The sequence below is a fragment of the Hipposideros armiger genome, unplaced genomic scaffold (assembly GCF_001890085.2).
Source record: "Hipposideros armiger isolate ML-2016 unplaced genomic scaffold, ASM189008v1 scaffold_581, whole genome shotgun sequence".
Taxonomy (NCBI): Eukaryota; Metazoa; Chordata; class Mammalia; order Chiroptera; family Hipposideridae; genus Hipposideros; species Hipposideros armiger.
In genome coordinates this window covers 164,187-185,838 of record NW_017731931.1, presented here as the reverse complement: position 1 = coordinate 185,838, position 21,652 = coordinate 164,187, and the positions used below count along the sequence as shown (strand labels likewise).

The 21,652-nt window shown below is 53.9% G+C and overlaps 1 protein-coding gene across 3 annotated transcripts; it reads right to left on the bottom strand.

Moving 5' to 3' along the window:
• Positions 1–3,189: 3,189 nt before the first annotated feature.
• Positions 3,190–21,646, bottom strand: CSF1 (colony stimulating factor 1). 3 transcript variants are annotated; one of them, XM_019624184.1, is made up of 9 exons: positions 21,323–21,646; positions 18,056–18,178; positions 16,717–16,779; positions 14,985–15,152; positions 11,913–12,060; positions 9,698–10,710; positions 9,064–9,116; positions 8,652–8,710; positions 3,190–5,029 (listed from the first exon to the last, which is right to left on the bottom strand). In XM_019624184.1, exons 1-8 carry the CDS (start codon positions 21,359–21,361, stop codon positions 8,665–8,667), a joined length of 1,653 nt encoding a protein of 550 aa, XP_019479729.1. In that variant the 5' UTR covers positions 21,362–21,646; the 3' UTR covers positions 3,190–5,029; positions 8,652–8,664. The 3 variants fall into 3 exon arrangements, with proteins under 3 accessions (XP_019479729.1, XP_019479731.1, XP_019479730.1); XM_019624186.1 differs by having other exon boundaries at positions 9,698–9,816; positions 21,323–21,645; XM_019624185.1 differs by lacking the exon at positions 3,190–5,029 and adding an exon at positions 5,712–7,792.
• Positions 21,647–21,652: the final 6 nt, after the last annotated feature.

The following is a 21,652-nucleotide window of genomic DNA, read 5'->3' as shown; positions in this document are numbered from 1 at the left end:
ACCTGGTCAGGGGCCGGCCGAGTGGCGCGATGGTTAAGAACTCGCTTGGGATGCCAGAGGGCCCCGGTTCGGATCCCACATATGAGGGCCAGTGACACTGCCCTCTACAGCTAAGATGCTGAACAACAGCTCAACCTGGAGCTGGGCTGCAGTGAGTCGCTGGCGACGGCGTAGGCTGCAGTCCCTGTGGCAGTGGGTTGCCATGGGCTACCATGTGTAGCCAGCAGCCAGCGTGAGCGGCCAGCAGCCAGCGTGAGCGGCCAGCAGCCGCAGTGAGCGGCCGTCCAGAAGCCGGCGACTGATCTGCCTCGCCTGGGAAGAGCGCAATGATGGTGCCAACTTGGGCCAGTGAAGCAGTGTCCTCCACAACTAGACTGAAGAGCAAAACAACAGCAACTTGTCTGTTCCCCTTCCCCTAATTCCCCAGTACTGTTCCCATCCCCCCAATTACCCAATAAAAATCTTTAAAAAAAAAAAACCCCAAAAAAACCTGGTCAGAATTTGCATTACTGTATTCATGTATTCAGTACTGTATTAATCTTTTGACACACATTTATTGAGTACTTACTACACTCCAGACACTCTTAGGCACTGGGCTGCAAGGAGGAAAGCAGCACAGTTCCGGCCACAGTTCACAGCCAGGTGAAACAGAAAGACAAATAAACAGGCTCTGTGGGATCACAACGGGGAAGGGGCTAAGCCTGGGTGGGCCTCGGGGGCCTGGGTCAGGCTGGGAAGGCTTCTTAGAGGAGGTGACTTCTAAGTTGAGGCTTGAAGGAAAAAATATGAAAGTGTCTTCAAAAATCTTTTCTGAGGGAAGAGCTAGCTTAAAAGAGAAGGCCTTTTGATAAAAAGGGAAGAGCTTGCTTAAGGGAAATGAAGGGCCAAGTGGTAATGGGTGTTAAGGACCCAGAGGGGAACAGGGTTGGAGTGGGGGTTAAGGGCCCAGAGAGGGATGACTGAGACACCGGCTGAGTTTTTTTGTTTGTTTGTTTTGTTTTTATTGGGGAATTGAGGAAGGGGAACAGATGAGTTGCTGTCCTTTTGTTCTTCAGTCTAGTTGTGGAGGACGTTGCTTCACTGGCCCAAGTTGGCACCATCATTGCGCTCTTCCCGGACAAGGCAGATCAGTCACCGGCTTCTGGACGGCCACTCACTGCGGCTGCTGGCCGCTCACGCTGACTGCTGGCTACATACGGTAGCCCATGGCAACCCACTGCCACAGGGGCTGCAGCCTACACCATCGCCGGCGACTCACAGCAGCCCAGCTCCAGGTTGAGCTATTGTTCAGCATCTTAGCTGTGGAGGGCAGTGTCACTGGCCATCATATGTGGGATCCGAACCGGGGCCCTCTGGCATCCCAAGCCAGTTCTTAACCATCGCGCCACTCGGCCGGCCCGACACCTGGCTAAGTTTGCTTGGTGCTAGTCCTTGCCATAGAACCTTGGTGCCCTAAGTTCAGGGAACCCAGCCTTTTGGGCAGCACTGTCCAATAGGATTTCCATATGATGCAAATGTTCTATTTCTGTGCCACCTAACATGGTAGCCACATGTGGCTACTAAACCTTTGAAATGTGGCTAGTGCAACTGAGAAACTAAATGTTTACTTTTATTTCACTTTTTTGTAAACCTTAATGATTTTTTTTTTAAGATTTTTATTGGGGAGTTGGGGAAGGGGAACAGCCAAGTTGTTGTCCTTCCATCTTAGTTGTGGAGGGCGCAGCTAGCTCAGCTCCAAGTCCATTCGCCATCTGGCCGCCCATTGGCAGCTCATGGCTGCTCAGCTCAAGGTGCCATGTTCAATTTTAGTTGTGGGTGGGTGTAGCCCACCATCCCATGGGGGAGTCGAACCAGCAACCTTGTTAGAAGCATGTGCTCTCACCAGCTTAGCCATCCTGCCACCTGCTGGCAGCTCAGCAGCAGCTCAGGTTAGGTGCAGCTCACTGGCCCATGTGGGAATCAAACCGGTGACCTGTTGCTCAGAGCTCAGGCTCTTAACCAACTGAGCCACTCAGCTGGCCCCTACTTTTATTTCATTTTAATGAACTTAAATAGCCACCATATCAGACAATGCAGTTCTCCATGCTTCTCACCCTGGTTACATTTGAACCACTTGAGATGCCTTTAAACATTTCTGATGCCTGGTGTCTGAGCCTCACCCCTGAGATTCTGATTTTGTTAATCTAGGGTGGGGCTTGGGTATCAGGGTTTTTTGAAACAAGTCAAGTGATTCTTAGGTGAGCCAGGGTTGAGAACCAGTGACCCAAATCTTTGTCTACCACACTCTCAGGGGTGGGGAGGCCCCTGTTGTTACAGCTTTGCCTAGGGTGTGTTTGGGCTTCGATCACTCTGGCCCTCCCCAACACCCCTCTGCCCCTGGGTCCTCGGTCTCCTCTCCACTCCAGGTAGGAAGATCAGGCCTTAAGTCCCCTCACATAGCCTGCTGACTCTCCCCTCCTGCCAGCATCACCCAATTCCCAGCCCAGAGACAGTGCCTATTCACCTCAGAGCCCTGCCAGGACCTGGTCAGTTCCTTCTCCCCTGGACGGCAGGGGTCAGTGGTCAAGAAACCTGGTCCTTGGAGGCCCCTTGGGCCCTTGGACAGAGCCCAACCAGCCATTTTCCCAGGCTGGGCTAGGCTGGGCTGGAGCAGGGGCTGGTGTCCAGGCCTGAGGTTTGGCTGGTTTCTGTCCGTTTTCCTATTAAACAAATATGCAAATGAGGGTGTTTGGGACAGCACTAATGCAGGAGACTTTGGTAACAAGGCTGGAACTTGCAGAGAACCCTCCTTTCCCATGTATCTTGAAAAAAGCTTTCTGATCTGGGGCTCATCTAGCACCGGGTGCTCACCCACCCCCCTTTTTGCCACCCACACCCCAAAAGCAACTTTTCCCATGACTCACACGTGGCAGCTTATGCACTTCTTTTATTATTAAATATATAAGCAGCTTCCTATTTTTTAAATAGATATTTAAATGACTTTATATAAAATAATTCATCACTTCCAAGTATAAAAACAAAATCTCACAGTGTGTGAGCCAATGTTCCCTCTCAGCTTTCTCAGAGAAAAAGAAGGGGGTTCCTGTGCAGGTGCCCGGGGGAGACACCCAGAGGTGGCTCTGGGCCCCTAATGTTCCTGTGTCAAGAAAGTAAATCCAAACCATTGCAGACGCGTTTTGCTTTCTTGACTTTTAAAATACTATATGTTTGAGGGGTGGGGTAGAGGAGGAATGCCTTTTTTCTGCGTGTTTTTTCCTTCCACTTTTAAATACATATTTTCTAGTATCAAATATAGAGTCTGTGACTAGAAGAAGGAGCCCCATGGGGAAAGGCCTCTGCTGTCCGACCCTCAGCTGTCAGCAGCGGGCAGGGGAGGCGGGGCCAGCGGGCCCTCCCTTTCTAGGGCAGGAAGGGAAAGTCAAGGGCCGCAGCCCAGTAACCAGGTAGGGCGGGCTCTCTCAATGGAGGGCCCAGGGTAGTAGGAGAGGAGGGACACAGCAGCACAAAGGGACCAAGGGCAATCGACAGCCCTGTCACCTGCTGCTCAGCACTAGAGCTTCAGCCATGGGCTAGCCCAGGAAGCTAAGGCCCTCAGGGCACTCAGACTTGAAAACAGATGCCTGGATCCTGCTGACCCCTCTCCCACCCTGGCTTGCCTGGTCAGAGATATGGCGATATTGGGTGGGTGGGGACGAGCGCTGGAGGTATCACTGCCTACAGGACTCCTAACAGGGACTAGCCCCAGGTGCCTGCTGGCAGCAGCTTTGCAGCAGCCCTGTAGCAGACCCCTGCCCCAACAGGGACTGAGACAGGGCTGGGGGATAAAGACGCCTCCCCCAACCTCGGAGGCATACCCATAACTCCAAAGGCCCATTTTCAGTCAGCTCACCCTGCCGCTTCTCCCTGTGTCCGTCTCTGCTTACCCTCCCTTTGTCCCTCCCATTAGTCACTTCCCTCTTGGGAATGTCAAAGTGCAAAATGCAGAAACCTGGGCCAATAACACAGCCTAAAGACCAGCTCTGGCTGGAGGCCCAGGCAGTTCTCCCACTCTGATCCACGCTGGGGAGTCATAGGCTGGGTCAGCAGAAGGTCAGGGTTCAGGGGCTCCCGCAGTCGACAGGCGAGGCCGGCTCAGGCACTCAGTGCAGGAAGCTGGGGGAGAGGTTGGAGGAGTGGGAGGATGGACAGATGCTCGCTCATGGGGATGGACGGGCAGGCTGTACAGCAGGCAGGTTCAGTATTCACAGTGCAATGGCTTCCTTCACGAGGGGAGCCTCTGCCCAGCATCCCAGAGAAGCTCTGGCAGGGCTGGAGGGACAGCAGGGCACAGGCCAGACTTGGTCTTCACCTTGGCATCGCCAGCTAAGCCAGGCAGCTCCTGAGGGCAGGGCTGGCCTCCCCTCTCCGCCTGGCAACAGCAGAGGACACTTAGGCAAGTGGAGGGTGTAGACCCGCTCCGAGCTGTCAATGCAGATCCGCAGGCCTTTCCTTCCCATCTTTTGGGGTGCACACCTTTCCGGGAATTTCAGCCGACGCTGTCCCGCCCTGCAAATGTCATGCTTCTCTCTACACACAAGTCCCTGCTTGTTGGTGTAGGGATCCCTTGGCACCAGCGGGTCCTCTGGGCACAAGAGCTCTTCCATTCCTCAGTGCCCACACTGTTCTCCCACTTCCATGGGCCTCTGGGTCCCTGGCCCAGGTGTGGACTGGAGAGGAGTGGGAGAAGAACACAGCCGCTGAGGGGCAGAGGGTCCTCAGCCGGGCTTGCCAGCCTCCCTCAAGTAGACGGGAGCCTCCAGGGCCCACGATAAATATCAGCAGCATGGGGGGCATCCTCTGGCCCTCTTACTTAGTCCAGAGTCTGAGGGTCAAAAATGGAGGAACCCCAGCCTGGCTGCTCTGGTCTAGTCCTGGCAGGCAGGAGCTCTCATGGTGGGCAGGCCATATTCCTAGGAGAACGGCTGGGACGGAGGGGGGCGGATGACCCCATAATATCTCCTGCCATGGAGAGACTGTCCTGTGCGCCCAGCTGTAGGGGAGACAAAGAAAGGATGGTCAGCTGAGTGGGTGTGGAGGGAGGGGTCGTTGAGGACATAAGTGGGATTGGCATAGCGTTCCTGTGGGCTGTTTGGGGTGCTATAGGCAGGACTTCCTCCCGTCCTTGCCCTCCTCTTCCCAGCCAACCCAGACACCACAAGGGACCAGGCAGCTTTCTCTGGCAGTAGTCCAAGCCACTGGCCAGACTGTCCTCACTTCCTACCTCCTCCTGGGGAACCAGAGCCCACAGAGGGAGGTAATGGGGACTGGTGGAGGTCTGAGTAGGGCCGGGAGTGGGGGCCATTGCTCAGGCAGAGGGGTCGGACAGAGAGGGAAGGGGGCACTTGAATGTGTTTAGACCCCTCCTCAGACAAGATTGTCTTGCTGGCCTTGGTCCAATGGGAGAAGGGTGAATCCTGTTAGCTCTAGCAAAGAAGAGGAATTTCTCATTCCCACCTCCACACCATTCATCACGGAGGGTCATCACACACAATATTTAGAACAGCAAAGCAGAGGTAACTGAAGAAGAAGAACTAGAGGCAGTTCTGGGACAAGGAAACTCCCTCCCTGCCACTTGGCATGCTCACTCCTAAGCAACCCTCCTTCTGGATGGGCCTCCCTGCAGCATCCATGGGAGTCAGGGCCCTGCTCGCTCCCCACCCCACCCCCAGCCTCGTCCCCTTGCCCTGCATCCTCAGAACACTTTGTTCCCAGACCAGAAAGCCCCTGGACTCCATCCAACAATTTGACTTTGGACCTTATGTGGACCTCCTCTCCCTGACTGTCCATAGGCCCTCCTGGCAAAGCCAGTGATGGGTAAAGAGGAAAGATGGGACCACAGCCTCTGGCTCCAAGCCCATTCCCATGCTCTGAAGGGAGAAGGAAGGGGGAGCCAAAGCTGGATGTGAGCCAGGATGGGTACAGCTGGGCCACAGGCCCTGCTGGGGAGAAGAGAGAAGGACCAAGCAGGCAAGCTTCAGCCCACTGCCCTATCTCCTGGTTCCCTGGAGTGGAAGGGCAGGTGTCTGTGTGTTCTTTCTGAGGGTCCCTCTCTCATCTTTCTTGCCAGAGCAGCAGTCAGTCTGGGGGCTAGCCCTGAATCTCCCTGAGACTCTGAGTCCCTGATCTGGAGACCGCCTTAGGGCAAGATCTACTGATCCAAGGAGGGGTCTGGATGTGGCCCCTGTCTTGGGTTCCCTCTATCCGTGAACTCTTGAGGGGAGGAAGGCCTGAGGGCAGGCACGCAGAGAGAGGAGAGTGGGAGTGTAGAAGAGATGCACAGAGGGCCAAGACGGGCATGGGGGTTAGTCAGAGGTGGTACAGCATTGAGCCTTAGTCCATCCTCTGCTTAGGAGTCTCAGGGGGCCTGGGTCATCCTCACAGTCCTGCCAACATCCCATTTGACCCACTTACCGTATCGACAAACAAGGTAGACCCCAGGATTACAGATGTGTTTCATCTACTCTTGTCTAAATAGGCTTTCCTCTGACTTTGAACATTTGTCAGATCTTCTATCTTCTAGGAGTGGCCCAGACATGTCACTCTACATGTGGGAAGGCCCTAAGGCACTCGCTGGGATTTGGCATTTGGGGTGTGAGTGGAAACTCGAATGGGTCACCCCAGTCAGTCTGCCAGCCAGTCAACCAGCCAATCAGACAATCAGCCTGCTAGTCAGTTGGCCAATAAACGCCCCAATCAACAACTAACCAGTTAGGCAGTTACCAGACAGCCAATTGGTCAGTCAGAGTCACCCAATGGCTCGTCCGCCATTCAGTCAGAGTCAATTAGTTAGCTGATTAACTGGTCAGCCAGAAAGCTGGTAAGTTAGAGACAACTGGCCAGAGCAATTGGTCAGTCAGCCCTGAAGCCAATCAGTCAACGTTTATTGAGTTCTTGGCAAGTGCAGAGAAGCCATCTTTGTATTAGAACCCGAGATAGAAAAAGAAATGCAAAAAAAAGTGGAAGACACGGTCCCTGCCCTCAAGGGGCTTACAGCCTTCTTAGGGGTGCCAAATGTATACAAACACATAAAATAAGAATATTTATATGTATAAAAACAATATCCAAATAAGTGCAAATCGAAATGGTATTTAACAAATACAAAAGAGCAGAGGGATATGAACTAAAGGAACAACCAGAGGGTGGTGGAGGAAGGCTTCCTGACACTAATTGTGGACAAAGGGGAAGGAAGGCAGGAGGGTGGGGCCTCCTGGAACCAGGGATCCAGGGGCCAGAAGTAATAAGGAGCACTCTTTATCAACAACACGGGGGAGGACAACAGAAGGCAACAATCAGTGTGCAGGAGACGCACTTGGGAGGGCTAGGAGGACAGAATTAGGACGGAAAACAATTTTAATAGGCTCAGGTGATGGGCAGAAACTAACAGGGTGGTTTTAACAAGGCTGAATATAAACTGCACTTTGTTTGAAACGATTAAGTTGTCCAAGTATAGCTTGACAGAGGTTTATGGGAAATGAACTAGAGGTTTTAATAGACCACAAGCTCAACATATGACAACAGTATGATGCAGTTGTTTAAAAAAAAAAAAAAGAAAAAAGAAAAAAAAAAGCTAATGCAATCTTAATCTGTATGAATAGCAGAATACTGTCCAGATCAAGGAAGGTAACAGTCCCACTGTACTCTGAGCTGGTTAGACAACGTCTGGAGCACTGTGTCGAGGGCTGGGCGCCACATTTTCAGAGGGACATTGAGAAACGAGTGTGTCCAAAGGAGGGCGACCAGGATGGTGAGGGGTCTGAAAACCATATCATATAAGGAATGTTTGAGGGACTTGGCCACACTTAGCTTAGAGAATTCTTAAAGGGGATATGGATAACTGATTTTAATTATTGGAGGGCTCTCGTGAGAACAGGAGGACAATCATAGGGGGAGGCAGGGAAGCCAGTTATGCCTCTCATGAGGAAGGACTTCCTCACGGTGCTACTGGGAGATGGCAGGAAGCTTGCCTGAGTCTGAGAGTGTGTCATTGACAGCTGGGTGACTCCTTGTCGGAGATGCAGAGAGGGGAGGCCCCTTAAGAGTGCGATGCTAGGCCGAACGACCTCTGAAAGCCCTTCTAAGACTAAGGTTCTATGGCTCCATGAATCTAAAAGCAGGGAGGCATAAATGACCTTGGCCGGGGAGAAGGGTCAAATCAGGGTGCAAGCAGAGAGGAAGCTGGCAAGAGATGCATGTTAGGGGCGACTGCTGAGGAGCTTGGGAGCCAAGCTGAGAACGGTGTGTTGCTGATGCATAGCTACTGAAATTCCCCAGGAGGGTAAAGACCTTATACAAGAAGATTTTGGTTGTCCTGGGATGGAAGATGGAAGCAAGACTAGAAGAAGCCCAAGGCAGAAGTATAACCAACGCAGAGGTGATAGTGCCTGGTCTCAGATGGGGTGGAGGGAATGGAGGGGCCGTGGGGAGATCTGAGGACCCAGGAAGGAGAAGGTTGGCCAGCCCTGGTGATGGATGGAAAAGCGGGTAGGAAAGAGGGGAGGGAGTCAAGTATGTGGGCTTCAGGGGAGTTGGTGATATCACCAACAAGTTAGGGTGACTGAAAAAGGATGTAGCTAATTTTAAGGGATGGAGAGAGCTCTAAATCAGAGTCTTACCTTAGAATTCCATCTACACTGGCAGTTCCACCTGTCTGTCCTCATCCTGGTTCAGGGGGCTGCGGGTAGAGCACAGGGCTGGTATAAGACTTCAGCAGCAACTGAGTAGTGAGGGAACCCCCTAAGTTTGCCCCCCAACCCTGTGCACATGTACTCCAGCCCTCTCAGATTAAGAAGACCCGGAAATGCCTAACCCTAAGAAGAAATCAGGAAATAGCCCAGATATCTAGGAAAGAAGAAATAGCTTTCTTCCTCTCCACCCTGCCTTCTGTTCTGAGCTGTATTTTGTCAGAGCAGGTGGGAGAAAATCTCCCCCAAATCAAGAGGAAATAGATGCCAAGACAGGCCAGGTCACTAATTTCCACAGAGCGCTCCTCCCACCAAAAAAAAAAAAACCCCAGAAAACTCTCACCTGCCCTCTGGTTGCTCCATGGGAGAATCTACTGTCTGAGGCTCTTGATGGCTCTGGGGACAGAAAAGAGCAGGCTCGCTGGGGGAGGCTGGGAGAGGCTGGGGGGACCATAGCCCCACCCCCAAGCAGGGCTGCCCAGGGAGTTGATTGGAGAGTTACCAAAGTCTCCCCTAGCTACCCAGAAGTGGGGATCAGCCTGAAGGCCAGGGGAGCTCCCTGAGCCTCTCTGCGGGCAATGCCCTGTCTCCTCCACCTGTGCAGGCTGTCGCCTACCCTAGGGCCCTTGGGCCCAGGCTCTGCAGACTCCCAGGGGACACCCTGCCAGGGGCCCTCATACAGCATCACTTTCCTCCCATCTGGGTTCTCATCCTGTTGTTGGCCTAAGAATATTCTCTCCCACTCCCTGCTGCCCCATCCTTTCCCATTGACCTTATAGCTTGAACCCTCCCCATTCTTAAAAAAACCTTCCATTTCAACCCCCTTCTCCTCCGCACTCAGTCAGACTCCTGTCTCGGTGTCTGAAGAACCCAGGCTGAACCCATGCCGGCCTCCCACCAGCTGGACCTGCTCCTCCACCTGACTGTGCCACTGTCCCCAGGAGATGCCCTCCTCTCCCTCATCAGGCTTCTCTTACCCGCCGCCTCCAACTGTAGAACAGTAGGCCGCCGACGGCGAGCAGGACCAGGATGACGCCGGGCACCAGGTGGGAGACAAGCCCGCGGGGCTGGGGGACGAGGGGCTGCGGGACGGGGCCTGCATCAGTCAAAGGAACGGAGTTAAAATCAGCTGGGGGCCTGGCCGCTCCCTCACTTGCTCGTCTTCCTTTCAGCTCTGTGGTGCTCCTCCGGTCCCTGGTGCTCCTCTTGCCCTCCAGCTCCCCAGGGGGCAGCACATGGCCCCAGAAGCGGCTGTCGGGAAGCCTTGGCTGAGAAGAGAGGGTGGAGGGACCGTTGAGGCCTTGCGGGCGCAGTGATGGGGCCCTGGCAGAGGCCGGCTCCTGGTGGTCTCTGGGCAGGGCAGGTGGACGGTCTGTCGTCTCCGGTGCGTGACTCCACGCTTGGCCAGTGGGTCTCACAGGACCCACCTTGGGCAGAGGGGTGCCAGTTACATATGCTGGCTGCAGACCCTTTGCCAATTTGAAAAGCAGAGAAGTTACTGAGAAGCGGTCGCCGGGTCTGGTGGTCTCTGCCTGGATGCTACCTTCTCCTGGCCTGGAGGAGGAAAGCTCTGCCCCTTGGGGGACAGGACCCTCACCAGCCTCTCCAGAGGCCTCTTCTAGGGCCCAGTTAGTGCCCAATACAGAATCAAGAACATCTTCCATCCCAGAGATGGGAGCCCCGACAGAGGAGTGGGGCTGAGGTGACTCTCCAGTGGGGCTGCCCTCGATGCCTGGGGTCTCTGGTGACTCAAAGCTCTGGCAGGTACTCCTGGGTGGTCGCTGCTTGGCACTGCCCAGGTCCACTGTGCGAAGGTGCTGCTCACTGGGCAAGAGAGAGCTGTCCTCTGTCCCCTCAGAGTCAGCCCAGGTCAAGCCAGCCATAGGGACTATGGAGGGGGCAAGGGGCTGCTGAGGGGAGTCAGAGGCCAGGTCACTGCTAGGGGTGGCTTTGGGGTACAGGCAGTTGCAATCAGGCTTGGTCACCACATCTGAAAGAACCACAGAGAGAGGGAGAGAGAAAGACGGGGAGGAGATATAGAGTCACCAGCCTTCAGAACAGCTTTCCCAGAGGGGGGCTGAGACGGGGATATGGGTCTGGGGGTCCCCTCATCCCATAACTCAGCCCTGGGGCTGAGGAGAAGACAAGACTGGAGCCAGTGCTCACGACACTGACTGTAAGCAGGGAAGGTGCAAACTGCAGGGTCTTATGGGCAGAGAGCAAAGAGTGGGGTTTAGAGGCATAGACTGAGGGTCATGGTCAGGGAGGACCAGAGAACAGCCCTTCCTGGAGTTCCCACTGGCCAGACACCAAGCCAGGGAGGATTAGCAGCCAGCCAGGAGGTTGAGCAGCGGCCTCCAGGACTAACACAAGACACCCTCAAGCCCCAAAGACAATGTGTTGGCCGGAAGCAGCAAGGTGGTTTCATGCACAGCGAGGGGCCACACAGCCACAGCCATAGGAGGAAACAGGCTAGGGCTGGAATGGGGCCAAGGCTTGAGGCCTTGGGATTGAAGCAAAGAAATTGGACTTAGCCACTGGTAGGTGGTAGGGCCTCAGCCTCTGCCTCAGGGAGCAATGTTGCACATAGGAGGGTACACGTGGCACAGGACGCAGAGACGAAGACACGCAGGGTACACATGTGTAGACTGGGAGAGTTTGAATGATGCTCAGACTTCAAATCCAGCCTGTCCCTTGAGGGGACACTCAAGGCATCCTGAGGGCTTCTGCAGCCAGGGTATCCTGGTGATTCGCAGCAGAGCTCTTGGAGCAAGGGCCTTGACTCCCAGATGGAGCTCCTGCTCTTTCCACGGAACCCCGCCCCCCATATGTTCAGCCAGCCTGCAGAGCTGGTGGGGAAAGCCTCCATGCCTACAGGGCTCTCCAAGAAAGGCCTGCTTTTCTACTCCCTAATCTTACAGCCACCAGCATGATCCTTCTTGATGCCTTGACATGCAGACATATGTAGGTGTGCATGCACACACATGTCAGAACAGACATGTGCCTGGGACCACCCAGAGGTACATGAAGCCACATATGTACACGAAACAAACACATCTACACACACAGGAGCACAAGTAGTAGCCAGGCTGCCTCCCGGGGATCCCTCCAGCCCCTGGCTCACCTCCCAATCCCTGCTCTGTTCCACACACCCTCCCCCAGCCCACACTTTCTGGCCCCCTCTATACTTACCTTGGCTGGAGCATTTAGCAAAGCTGTTGTTGCAATTCTTGCTGAAAATGTTCTGGTCCTTTTTAAGGAGATTCTTTGTTTCATTAAAGACATTCTTGATCTTCTCCAACAACTGGAGGGGCTTCTCATGGAAAGTTCGGACACAGGCCTGGAAGGAGAGGAGGCCCCTTGGTGAGGATGAGCACTGGCCCATGTCTCTAGATTGTTTGTCAAACTCCCTTGGCCTTTCTCACAGCTGTCTTCTTTTTCTCCTTCATTTTCTCCCTCCTTTCTCACCTGATTTGAAGCAGAATCAGCCTGAGGCCAGGAGATATGTCATGTATCCACGGATCATATATATATATATATATATAGGCAAGTGGTAATTACCTGAAAACCATGCAATAAATGAGAGAGGTGGTCCCTGGCCAAATTGGACATTGAGTCCAGCATGGCATGGGCACTAAATCCATTGTTACAGGTGCGGTGAGCCCTGTGAAGAAGTACTGAATGATCCTAAATGAGAGCTCAGGGGAAAGGTCCCCAAGGAACCAACTAAAGGATGAACAAGGGTTAACCAGGAAAGGAGACAGAGTTGGAGAGAGCTGTCTAGGCAGTGGGAATAGACTGTGCAAAGGTCCTGAGGCAGCGAAGAGTCTGAACTGTTGACAGACTAAAAGAAAGCTAGAGTGGTTACAGTACTGTCATCTAGGAGGGGAGTGGTGAGAGATGCAACTGAGAGAGGTTCAGCAAGGGCAAGGACCTGCAGGGCCTTGTTGGCCATATCAAGCACTGTTAACCTTATCTACAGAGCAAAGAGAAAACATTTGAGGGGTTGTTGGGAAGGTTCATGGGTGGTGCCATGGCGTGAAGAATGGCCTGGAGCAGGCCATGGGGCTGTGGGTCCTTCTCTGGTATTGGTGTATCTTAGAAGGAGGGCAGAGATTACCCTAGCCCTGTCTGTTGAGCTACTTTTTTCTCTTCTACTCGTGGGACCCAGCCTCCCCATACCCACTGGAGCTCTGAGAAACTTCACACATTCCTGGTATTCCTCCCAACTCTTGAGTGGCTCCTTCTCAGTCTCCTTAGCAGGCTCTCCATCTCCACCTGACTTCCAAATGCTGGCATTCCTCAGGGCTCAGTCGTGGGCCCACCTCTCTTTTCACGCCAGACAATGCCATGCACACCCATGGCTTCATCTATGGCCTACTTGCTGATCATTTCCAAATACCAAATTCTCCCTTACACTGAGCTGCCCAGGGAAGAATTAGGGGCTTTACAAGGCTGTGAAGTCCTTGAAGGCATCGTTGTATGCCCATGGCCTGCGCATAGTCGGCCCTTAATAAGTGTTTACCAGATAAATGATGAATGAATGTAGGGATGAGAAGACCTGGGCTCAGCTCTGTCACTCTCCAGCTAGCTAACACCGGCCAAGTGAACTATCCAGTTTGGGCTCATTTCCTCATCTGCAAAGTCAAAACAATGTGTGCCAGCTTCCTGCAGAGCTCTTGTAAGGAAGACATAAACTGGCTGTCTCTCGCTTTTCTTCACAGAGAAAACAGGAACCATCCGACAGAAGGTCCCAGGTGCCCACCTGTCTCCACAGAGGCGGTGCCTTCTCTCCTCAGGAGCTCTGAATCCTTCCCGGGCCATCTCCTCAGGAGACTCACTCCTCTAGCTTCAATGGCTCCCTCCCCCCTGGAGTCTGTCCCTTCAGCAATTACCAGTGCCCATAGGGAGGGTGGCTTGTTAAAATCCATATTCCTGGGCCCACCTGCAGACCCAATGAATCAGACTCTCTAGGTGTGCGCACTAGAAATCTATATTTTAAATCAGCTCCCCAAGTGATGCTGAGGAACCTTAACATTGGAAAACAACAGCTTGAACACCTCTCTTACTAAAAAAGACTTCCTCTCTCGATCTCACACTCCCTCCGGCAACCTCGCTCTTTTTCCGCACTTCTGGAGAAAAAGCTCCTTCACAGCATTGCCTCCGCTTCTCTTTTCACCCTGAGCTGGCACCTGCCTCCCACAGCGACCTCCACGTTGCCAAATCTAGTCTCTGGCGGGACTTGCGCCTCCTGCTGGTCTCCCAGGAGACCATTCTCCCTACAGTCCATTCTCCTCCCAGCAACCAGAGTGGTCTCACAGCAGAAGTCAGATTAGGTCACTTGCGTGTTCGCCGCGGCTGCATCCCACTTTAGACAAAATCACACATCTTTAGGACCCCAGGTGACCTGGCCCCCACCTCCTCTCCTCTCTCCCCTTCACTTCCATGTCTTGGCCTCGCTGCCCACCCTGTAGGTTCCCGAATGTACATGTTCCTGCTTACCTTAGGACTTCGTGCATAGCATTCTCTGTTCTGGAATGTTCTGACCAGGCTAATTGCTTCCTAACTTAACCCATCTATGGACTTCAGACGATTAGCTTCTTATTCAAAAGACTTCCCTGTCTCTCCCTCCCTCCCTCCTTTTAAATTAGCCCCGTTTCTCCCTCTCAGAGCCCCATGGAGTTCTTCATGGCTCACTGCGTCACCTCCTTCAGGTCTTCCCGGCCCTGGTTTTCTCTTCTGCAAGGCAGCTATTGTCATCTGACATACCACATATTTTACTTCTTTTGTAAACTGTCTCACCACCCCCATGTTTTGTTAACTGTCTCATCACCCCCAAATGTAAGCTCCATGAATGTGGGGGGTTTTGCCCGTTTTTGTTTCCCAGTGTCTAGAGCAGTACCTGCTGCACAGTAGGCACTCATTCACTACTTGTTGAACGAAAGAATAGCCCTCGGGGTTTGTAATTCTGCTTACTTGTGCCACTGTTCGTTTAATGGCTGCCAACCTCACTTCACTGTAAGCTCCGTGAGGGTTGGAAACATGCAATTCTTGTTCATGCAGACACTGTGAAGGCCTAGCATGGTGCCACCTGCGTGGTAACTCATTAGCAAAGGTTTGTGGAAAGAAGAAATGAATGAACGAGTGAGTGAACAGTGACATGGAGTGAGGAAAGTGAATGCACTCTGTGCATGTGGGCAGGGAGGGGACCACCACAGCGACCCGCTGCCCTTACTCAGGGCTTCCCGCTCAGGACCCTCTTACCTTGTCCTCTTCATAGTCCATGGGGAAGCAGTCCTGCAGCCTCACAGAGAGTTCCTGGAGCTTCACGATGGCATTGGCATTAGAGGTGTTGTCTTTGAAGCGCATGGTGTCATCCATTCTGTCTTGCACCAGGAGAAATGCCTTCTTAAGGTAACACACGGGGTCTTTCTGAAAAAAAAAAAAAAAAAAAAAAAAAAGAACCTGGAGTTGATGGTCTGGCTGATGCGGCCTGGAAGCCCAGGCTCGCTGCCAGATGGCCCCCATCCCAGGCAGATGGAGGGTCTGTAGCTGGGCTTCCCCCTCCCCCAGGGGAGAGGCCACATCACTCTAGCACTAGGGAGGATGCTGCCCTCAGCTGGCCTTTCATTCTCTCTCTTTGGGACCTGGGACTGCTGGGGAACGGGGTAGAGGGAAGGAAAATGGATTCTGATTAGAGAGAACTTCGAGTGTCTGGAAAAGGAGACTTTAGTCAGAATGGAGTACATAGGGAGGGTGGGCTCTGGAGAACTTTCTCTCTCTTTCTCTCTCTCTTTTGGCTTGCTTTCACAAAAAAGTCCTTTACTATACGGTTCCTTCTAATCCTTCAGGTCGTAGAGGTACACCTCATGGTCCAAAGAATAACCTCAGTGTTTTGTCTCCCTGAAGAGATGGCGGTTGCCTCAACAGAAGCTCTGCTTTAGCTCTGTATTTCTGGCACCTGGTCCAGTAGGTTTCCCAGTAAATGCTTGTTAAGGCATGAGTGAGTGAATGAATGAAATACAGAGGTTATTTTTTAAACTGAAAGGGGGTCTCCAGTTCTAATGGAACTATGTATGGGTCAGGTGTGGAGAAACTCAGAGACGGGAGCAACTTCTGGGCATCACGGCAATTTTGTAGGAAGCACAAAGATGAATAAACAAAATAAGGGGTAGGGTGGGGACCACTGGAAAGGCATTACAGGCATGAAGAAGAGCTTTGCAAAGGCTTGGGGGCAGGAAGGAGCAGGGAATGTGCATAGTGCGGGGGTCTGTGTGGTGGAGACTGGGGCTTGTACACCCCAGGCTAAACAACCTGGGCTTTCTTCTGGAGTGATGGGGTTGCCTGATAGGTTTGGTGAAGGGAAGTGAAAGTAACAGGCTAGGGTTCCAAAAGGTCCCTTTAGTGGCGGGTTGAGGGGTGCATTGGCAGCAGGGAGCACGTTTCAGAGGTTCTTTCAATTGGCCAAGCAAATAATGGAGTGGGGCTGGGGCAGGACCCAGAGCTGCTGGGAGGCCAGATCAGCAGCACTTGGCTTCTGGTTAGGGCTGGGGGAGGAGGGGGCGGGAAAGGACTAGACTGACACCCTGATTGCTGGCCTGCCTGCTGGATGTAGGTGACACCGTTAAGCAAAACATGTGACCCAGAAGACATATTGTTTTGCCTTAGGCCCTAGAACCCACCTGCCACATACTAGCTGTGCTCCCTTAATCTCTCTGGGGACAATAAACGAGATGAATGTACCACACAGTAGTTCCATCAGGATTAAATTAGAAAAGTACCTGGCACATACTAAGACCTGACACGTGCTAGGCCAGGAGAAGGGAGCTGCAAGGGAACTGAGCCCCTCACCCTGCCCAGCCTGGACCCTGGAGCCCGCAGGGATCCTCATCCCCTCACCCTGCCCAGCGTTAGGATTTCTCCGGCCTTCACACTACCACATATACACACCCTGGGAAGTGCATACCGCTGGGCCTTGTAAGTAGCCATAACTCACCAACTGTTCCTGGTCTACAAACTCAAAGTCAATTAAGCACGAGGTCTCCATCTGACTGTCAATCTGTAAGAGAGAGTGGGCCAGTGGTAGAAGGGTGTCTGCAGCTCGACTGAACTTGCCTAAGAATGGGAGCTAGAGTTTCTGGGTGAATTAGGGTTTGATCCTCACCCACCTCCCGACCAACCACACCTAGAAAGACAAAGCCAAAGCTCGGGGAAGACCTGTGCCTCCCACATGTCCAGGGGAGGGCTGTAGAAGAATACGAAGTCTCCTCCTTCCACCTCCCACTCCATGAACTCTGACAGGTGCCAGCTTGTTATAGGGAAAAACTATCTAATAGAGGATACAGGATGAAATCTACTGTGGGAGGTAGTGAGCTCCCTGTCATGGAAGGAATTCACGCAGAGGCTAGATGAGTTCTAGGGATTCAGGATCTACAGGGGCTAGAGTGAGATGCCCTTGAGAGCCCTCCTTGGCCCCCAGAGTAGTGGTTCTGTGATTCTAAGCCTCAGAGAGTGCTGCGGCTCTTGGTCTACTTTGAGTTGCTGCAGAGCTACATGCAGGAGGAAAAGTGTAGGGGTAAGAGAGGCAGGAGGCCCAGCCCCAAGCTCATGGTTCTGGAGCTGGCTTTCTCCAGTAGTGCCCCACCCTGCCTGGCTGGCCAGAGAGATGGTAAATTCTCTTCTGAGCAGGACAACAGCCATGACAGCAACCTGATTCTGCTTGGCTAAACCATGCCTGGAATTGTTGACGACTCTGCTGGCCCAGTTAGAATGAGGCACAGTCTCCTTCCTGGGCCTGGGTGAGCAGGCCATCTCAGCTCCAGGAGTCGGGCAACAGCCAGGGACGTGAGGGTGGAGGGCTGTGAGTTAGATAGGAGCCTCCCCTCCAAATCTGGCTGAGGCCCTGGTGCCAGGCTGGCAGCACATCTGGGAGTCCAGGAGCTAGAGGCAGCATCTGGACACAACAGGCAGACTGGGCTGGCTCCGTAGAGGAAGCATCCCACTGAGGGACAGACGGCAGGCCTCACAAGCCTTTTCATAGTCCACGATTAACATTCCAGGCAATCATTCACCCAGGCAACCAGCTAGAAGCCCACTCTGTCTCCTGCCTGCAGGGGAGCCAGCAAGGGCTTCAGGGTTAGGGGGGAATGGGTCAGAGACCCTGATGTTGAGAAGGTCAGTAAGGGGAGCATCATGGGAGCTAGATGGGGGCCAAGAGCCATGTCCTGCACAGCCCTATTTCTCTGCCTGCCACCACCCCTCTCTTTGACCCTACTCCCTGGCTTCTGTCTCAGTTTTCCTAGTGGGGAGAAGGGTAGGCATAGCCACATACTCACCAGCTGCTGCAGGAGCTGCAGATGTCCATCTCCAATCATGTGGCTACAATGTTTCATCTTCTCCTGGGTAATACTCCCGCTCACCAGGAGACAGACCAGCAGCAGCCACAGGCCCAGCCATGTCTGTGATAGAGAAGATGTCATATCTCCCCAGCTCTCATTCTGCCCAGAAACCCCCATGCCCTCATACCTACAAGGCTACAGGCTCTGTCCCTCATCCCAGGATGCAGCGTTCCCCAAATCCAGCTTTCTCAGGATTGCCTAACAGCTATGACACAACCTCGCTTTCTCTCGATAACAACCCAAATGTCATCTCCTCCAAGAAACCTTCCCAGATTAACCCAGGCCAAATTTTACTACACAATGAACTTGTAATGAGGACCTGGTAGGTATACCTACCAGTCTAAATTCCCATTGCACAGGAAACTCCTTGACTGCAGCACATGCGTCTACCCATTATTCTGTTCCTACAACATCAAACACTGAGCCAGGCATCTTGTGAACTGCCCACTCCTCTCAAGTCCATGTTCATGCACCGGCGTCCAGACTTTTGCATCAGAGACATTTCCTGGCCCTTCCTCCCACCTGATTCCACACAGGTCTGGCACTGCTACTGGAAAAACCAGGGACCCAAACTCAATTTCATTGGGAACCTATCCCATGCCAGAGACCTTTGGAGCCCTGAGTGTGTGTGTCAAAAGGAGCCCAACCAATTAATCAGAAGCAGGCAGCAGTACCAGCTCTAGGCCATCCCCGGCTGGCACCTGCCTATCAGAGCCCCATCAGGTTCTGCATCCAGCCAGCTAACTCTTAACATGGCAAGGACATTTCCTGAGCTCTCGCCCCTCTTTCAGCACCCACCTGGCCCAGTAGCTGCTCACTCTGAGTGACAGGACTGGCTCCTGACACCCTGTCATTCCCTTGCCTTCCTTTCTCCCTTCTCCTCACCCCTTAGCCCTCTCCCTGGCCCTAAGTCTCCCCTTCTCCAGCCAGAGGTAGAGAAAAACCCTTGGGCTTTTTTGCCCCAGCTGGAGGTGGTCTCCTGGCAGCTGATGCCCCTAAATCCAGGGAAATGCTGTCAGGGTAGGGTGAGGACTGGCACCTTCCTGGGCTCTAGGCTCTGCCTTGGTAATCCAGATTATGGGACAAATACTGCAAATAAATAGCACCTTGGAAAAAGACAGAGAGGCTATGAAACAACCCACAACAACATGCTCATTTACATACAACTAAAAGCCCAAATGTTTGATAGCTCTTACCAGGGAGGAGAGACCCTGGCTGGGCTACCAGGGAGGTTGCAGTGAGGAGGGACCTCAGTGGGGCCTTGAAAAATGGGGAGAAGTTGACAGCAGAGAGAGGGAGGGTGAGGCTGGGGGGGAAGAGGCACAAGATGGCCCAATGCCATTCAGCACAGGGCTGTGGTGAGGGTCGTGGCCTGACCTAGGGGAGAGAGAGTGTGGAAGAGGGAAGATAGTCATTGGGGGAAACTTTGGGTTCTGTTGGGCAGTTGAGGAGGTAGCCCTGGGTGGGAATGACTGCCCAGGTCCTCAGGAACCTCTGGTTCGGGGCACACTAGCGGAAACTGGGACCTGCAGAAGGTATGTCTGCTCCAGGCTGGCTGCCACTGAGGCTCTGAGCCCGGTGTAAGTGGTATGAAGGAAAGGGCCCATGGGGAGGAAGACATCCTTGCCATAGGCACTTCAAGATAGTGATGTTTGGGGACAGCCAAGGGAGGACAATGCTTAACCCTAAGAGTGGTCTGGCTTTTGGAGCTATTTCAGGCTTTAGTGTGGAATGAATGCAGCCGCTGTGTGGGAGACCGACTTTGAAGGTGCCAAAGGAGGCCACCCCTGCACCTGGGTCCCAATTTTGCCTCAGAGGGAAATCTGGACTGGCACTGTAGGGTTAAGACTCTAGCTGGTGTCTGGCCGGGCTGCCTCTTCTCCGCGCTTCTTTCATCCTCCCACCCACACCAGCCTTGGCCTCTGGGGCAGCCAGGAAGGACTCTCTGTTGCAGGCTTAGAGAGATGCTGGATTCTCAGCCTAGCTGTCCATCCTCACCTGCCTCCCATTCTGTTCCATCTTCCCCATCAGTAAGGTCCCTGGAGAGACCTTGGCAGGATGGATCCTTGGGCTGCCCTAAAACTTTTTCCTTCTACTTTTTACTTTCCTCGTGATCTCACAACCAGCTCCTTATCTTTGTCTTGCTGCTTATCACCTTCCCCTCCAGGACTTCCTCTCTCAGCTCCGTCTGCTCTCTCATTTGGGCTCTTCCTCTGCTGTGGAGCTGCTCTTCCCTCTCCCTCTACCCCCACCTGCAACTCCCTCCCCAATCCTCCAAACATTTTTCTGCTTCTCTCCCCACCATTCTCTTCCAGGCTTCCTCAGAAGCAAACCCATTGGGTGACCACTTACTGTTTACTAACAGTGCCACCATGCAGCAGCCGTTGCCCTCCACGGGGGCAGGACTTTCCCCATGCAGTCCTGAGCGAACCCCAGCCCCTGTACACAGCTCCCCAACACCAAACCCTCCTTCCACCTTCCTCTACCATCACCAAGCCCCTGGGCCTCTCCAACGGACTGCACCAGAGTTTGCAAGAAAAAGATTCAGAGTTACCTAGCCCCAGGCAACTCTGGAGTCTGGTCCCCCCAAAACAGAATTGATCCAGCCACCCAAGTCCCCAAAGCTCCTGACTATGAGCTGTGACAAGCAGAGGCTTGCCCAGCTCCTTCCTTCTGCCAGCAGTTCCTGGGCACAAGCCCTGGCATTCCGTAAGCTGATGACCCTGAACTTTCTCCATCCAGAAGCGCCCACTCCCCAGCATGGTCTGGAAGCATGTGCATGGCCGATGAGGAAGGTGCCACACTCAGCACACAGCCACTCTGCCTGTCCCTTAGCGATGGCCCGTTAGAAGAGAGAGAGGCAGAGGCCCCCTAGGGCATGGAGCCCCTGCCCGTGGCTGCGAACCCCTCTCTCTTGCCAGCGAGTGGCTCTGTGTACCCCTCCGCGCAATGGGGTGAGCAGCCTTCCCTTTCCCAGGGAAGCGCCGCAGCCCCAGGAGCAGCTGCAGGGACGCCGCCGGTGTCAGCCCGAGCGCAACCCGGCCGCGCGGGCAGTCCGCACGCAAAGATGGGGTGGCAACCGGAGCCCGCGGCCGCGGCTGGAGAGCCCTAGCAGCCGGCGTGCCCTTGCTGTTAGGTTCGAGGGGCCGCGCCGGCCGCCGAGCTCGCGTCCAAGCCCGACCCCGCGCCGTGGCCGCCGCTTACCGTGAGAGGGCAGCGCCCGGCGGCGCCCCGCGCGGTCATACGGGCAGTTGGGTCCTGGCCCGGCGCGTCGGCCGCTCTCGCTCACTCGCTGGCTCGCTGGCCGCCGCCGAGTCCGTGCCCCGCCGAGGGCCGCACCGCTGTCCTGGGAGTGCGGAGAGCCGGCGGCGGCGTGGAGAGCACCAGGCTGACTTTCACTTTTCCCCAGCCGGCTCCACCGGCCAGCTCCTCGGCACAGCCTTTTAAGCGAGATTGTGGGGGCATGTGGTTTATGGGAAATCACCTTGGACAGGCGCCAGACACACACGCGCGCGCGCGCGCGCGCGCACACAC

Coding starts and splice junctions, on each gene's coding strand:
- CSF1 (XM_019624184.1), bottom strand. CDS start 21,361: ATGACCGCGCGGGGCGCCGCCGGGCGCTGCCCTCTCACG. Junction 10,711..11,912: donor TGCTAAATGCTCCAGCCAAG/GTAAGTATAGAG, acceptor TGGTTCTTTCAG/ATGTGGTGACCAAGCCTGAT. Junction 9,117..9,697: donor TCTACAGTTGGAGGCGGCGG/GTAAGAGAAGCC, acceptor TTCTGTCCCCAG/AGCCATCAAGAGCCTCAGAC.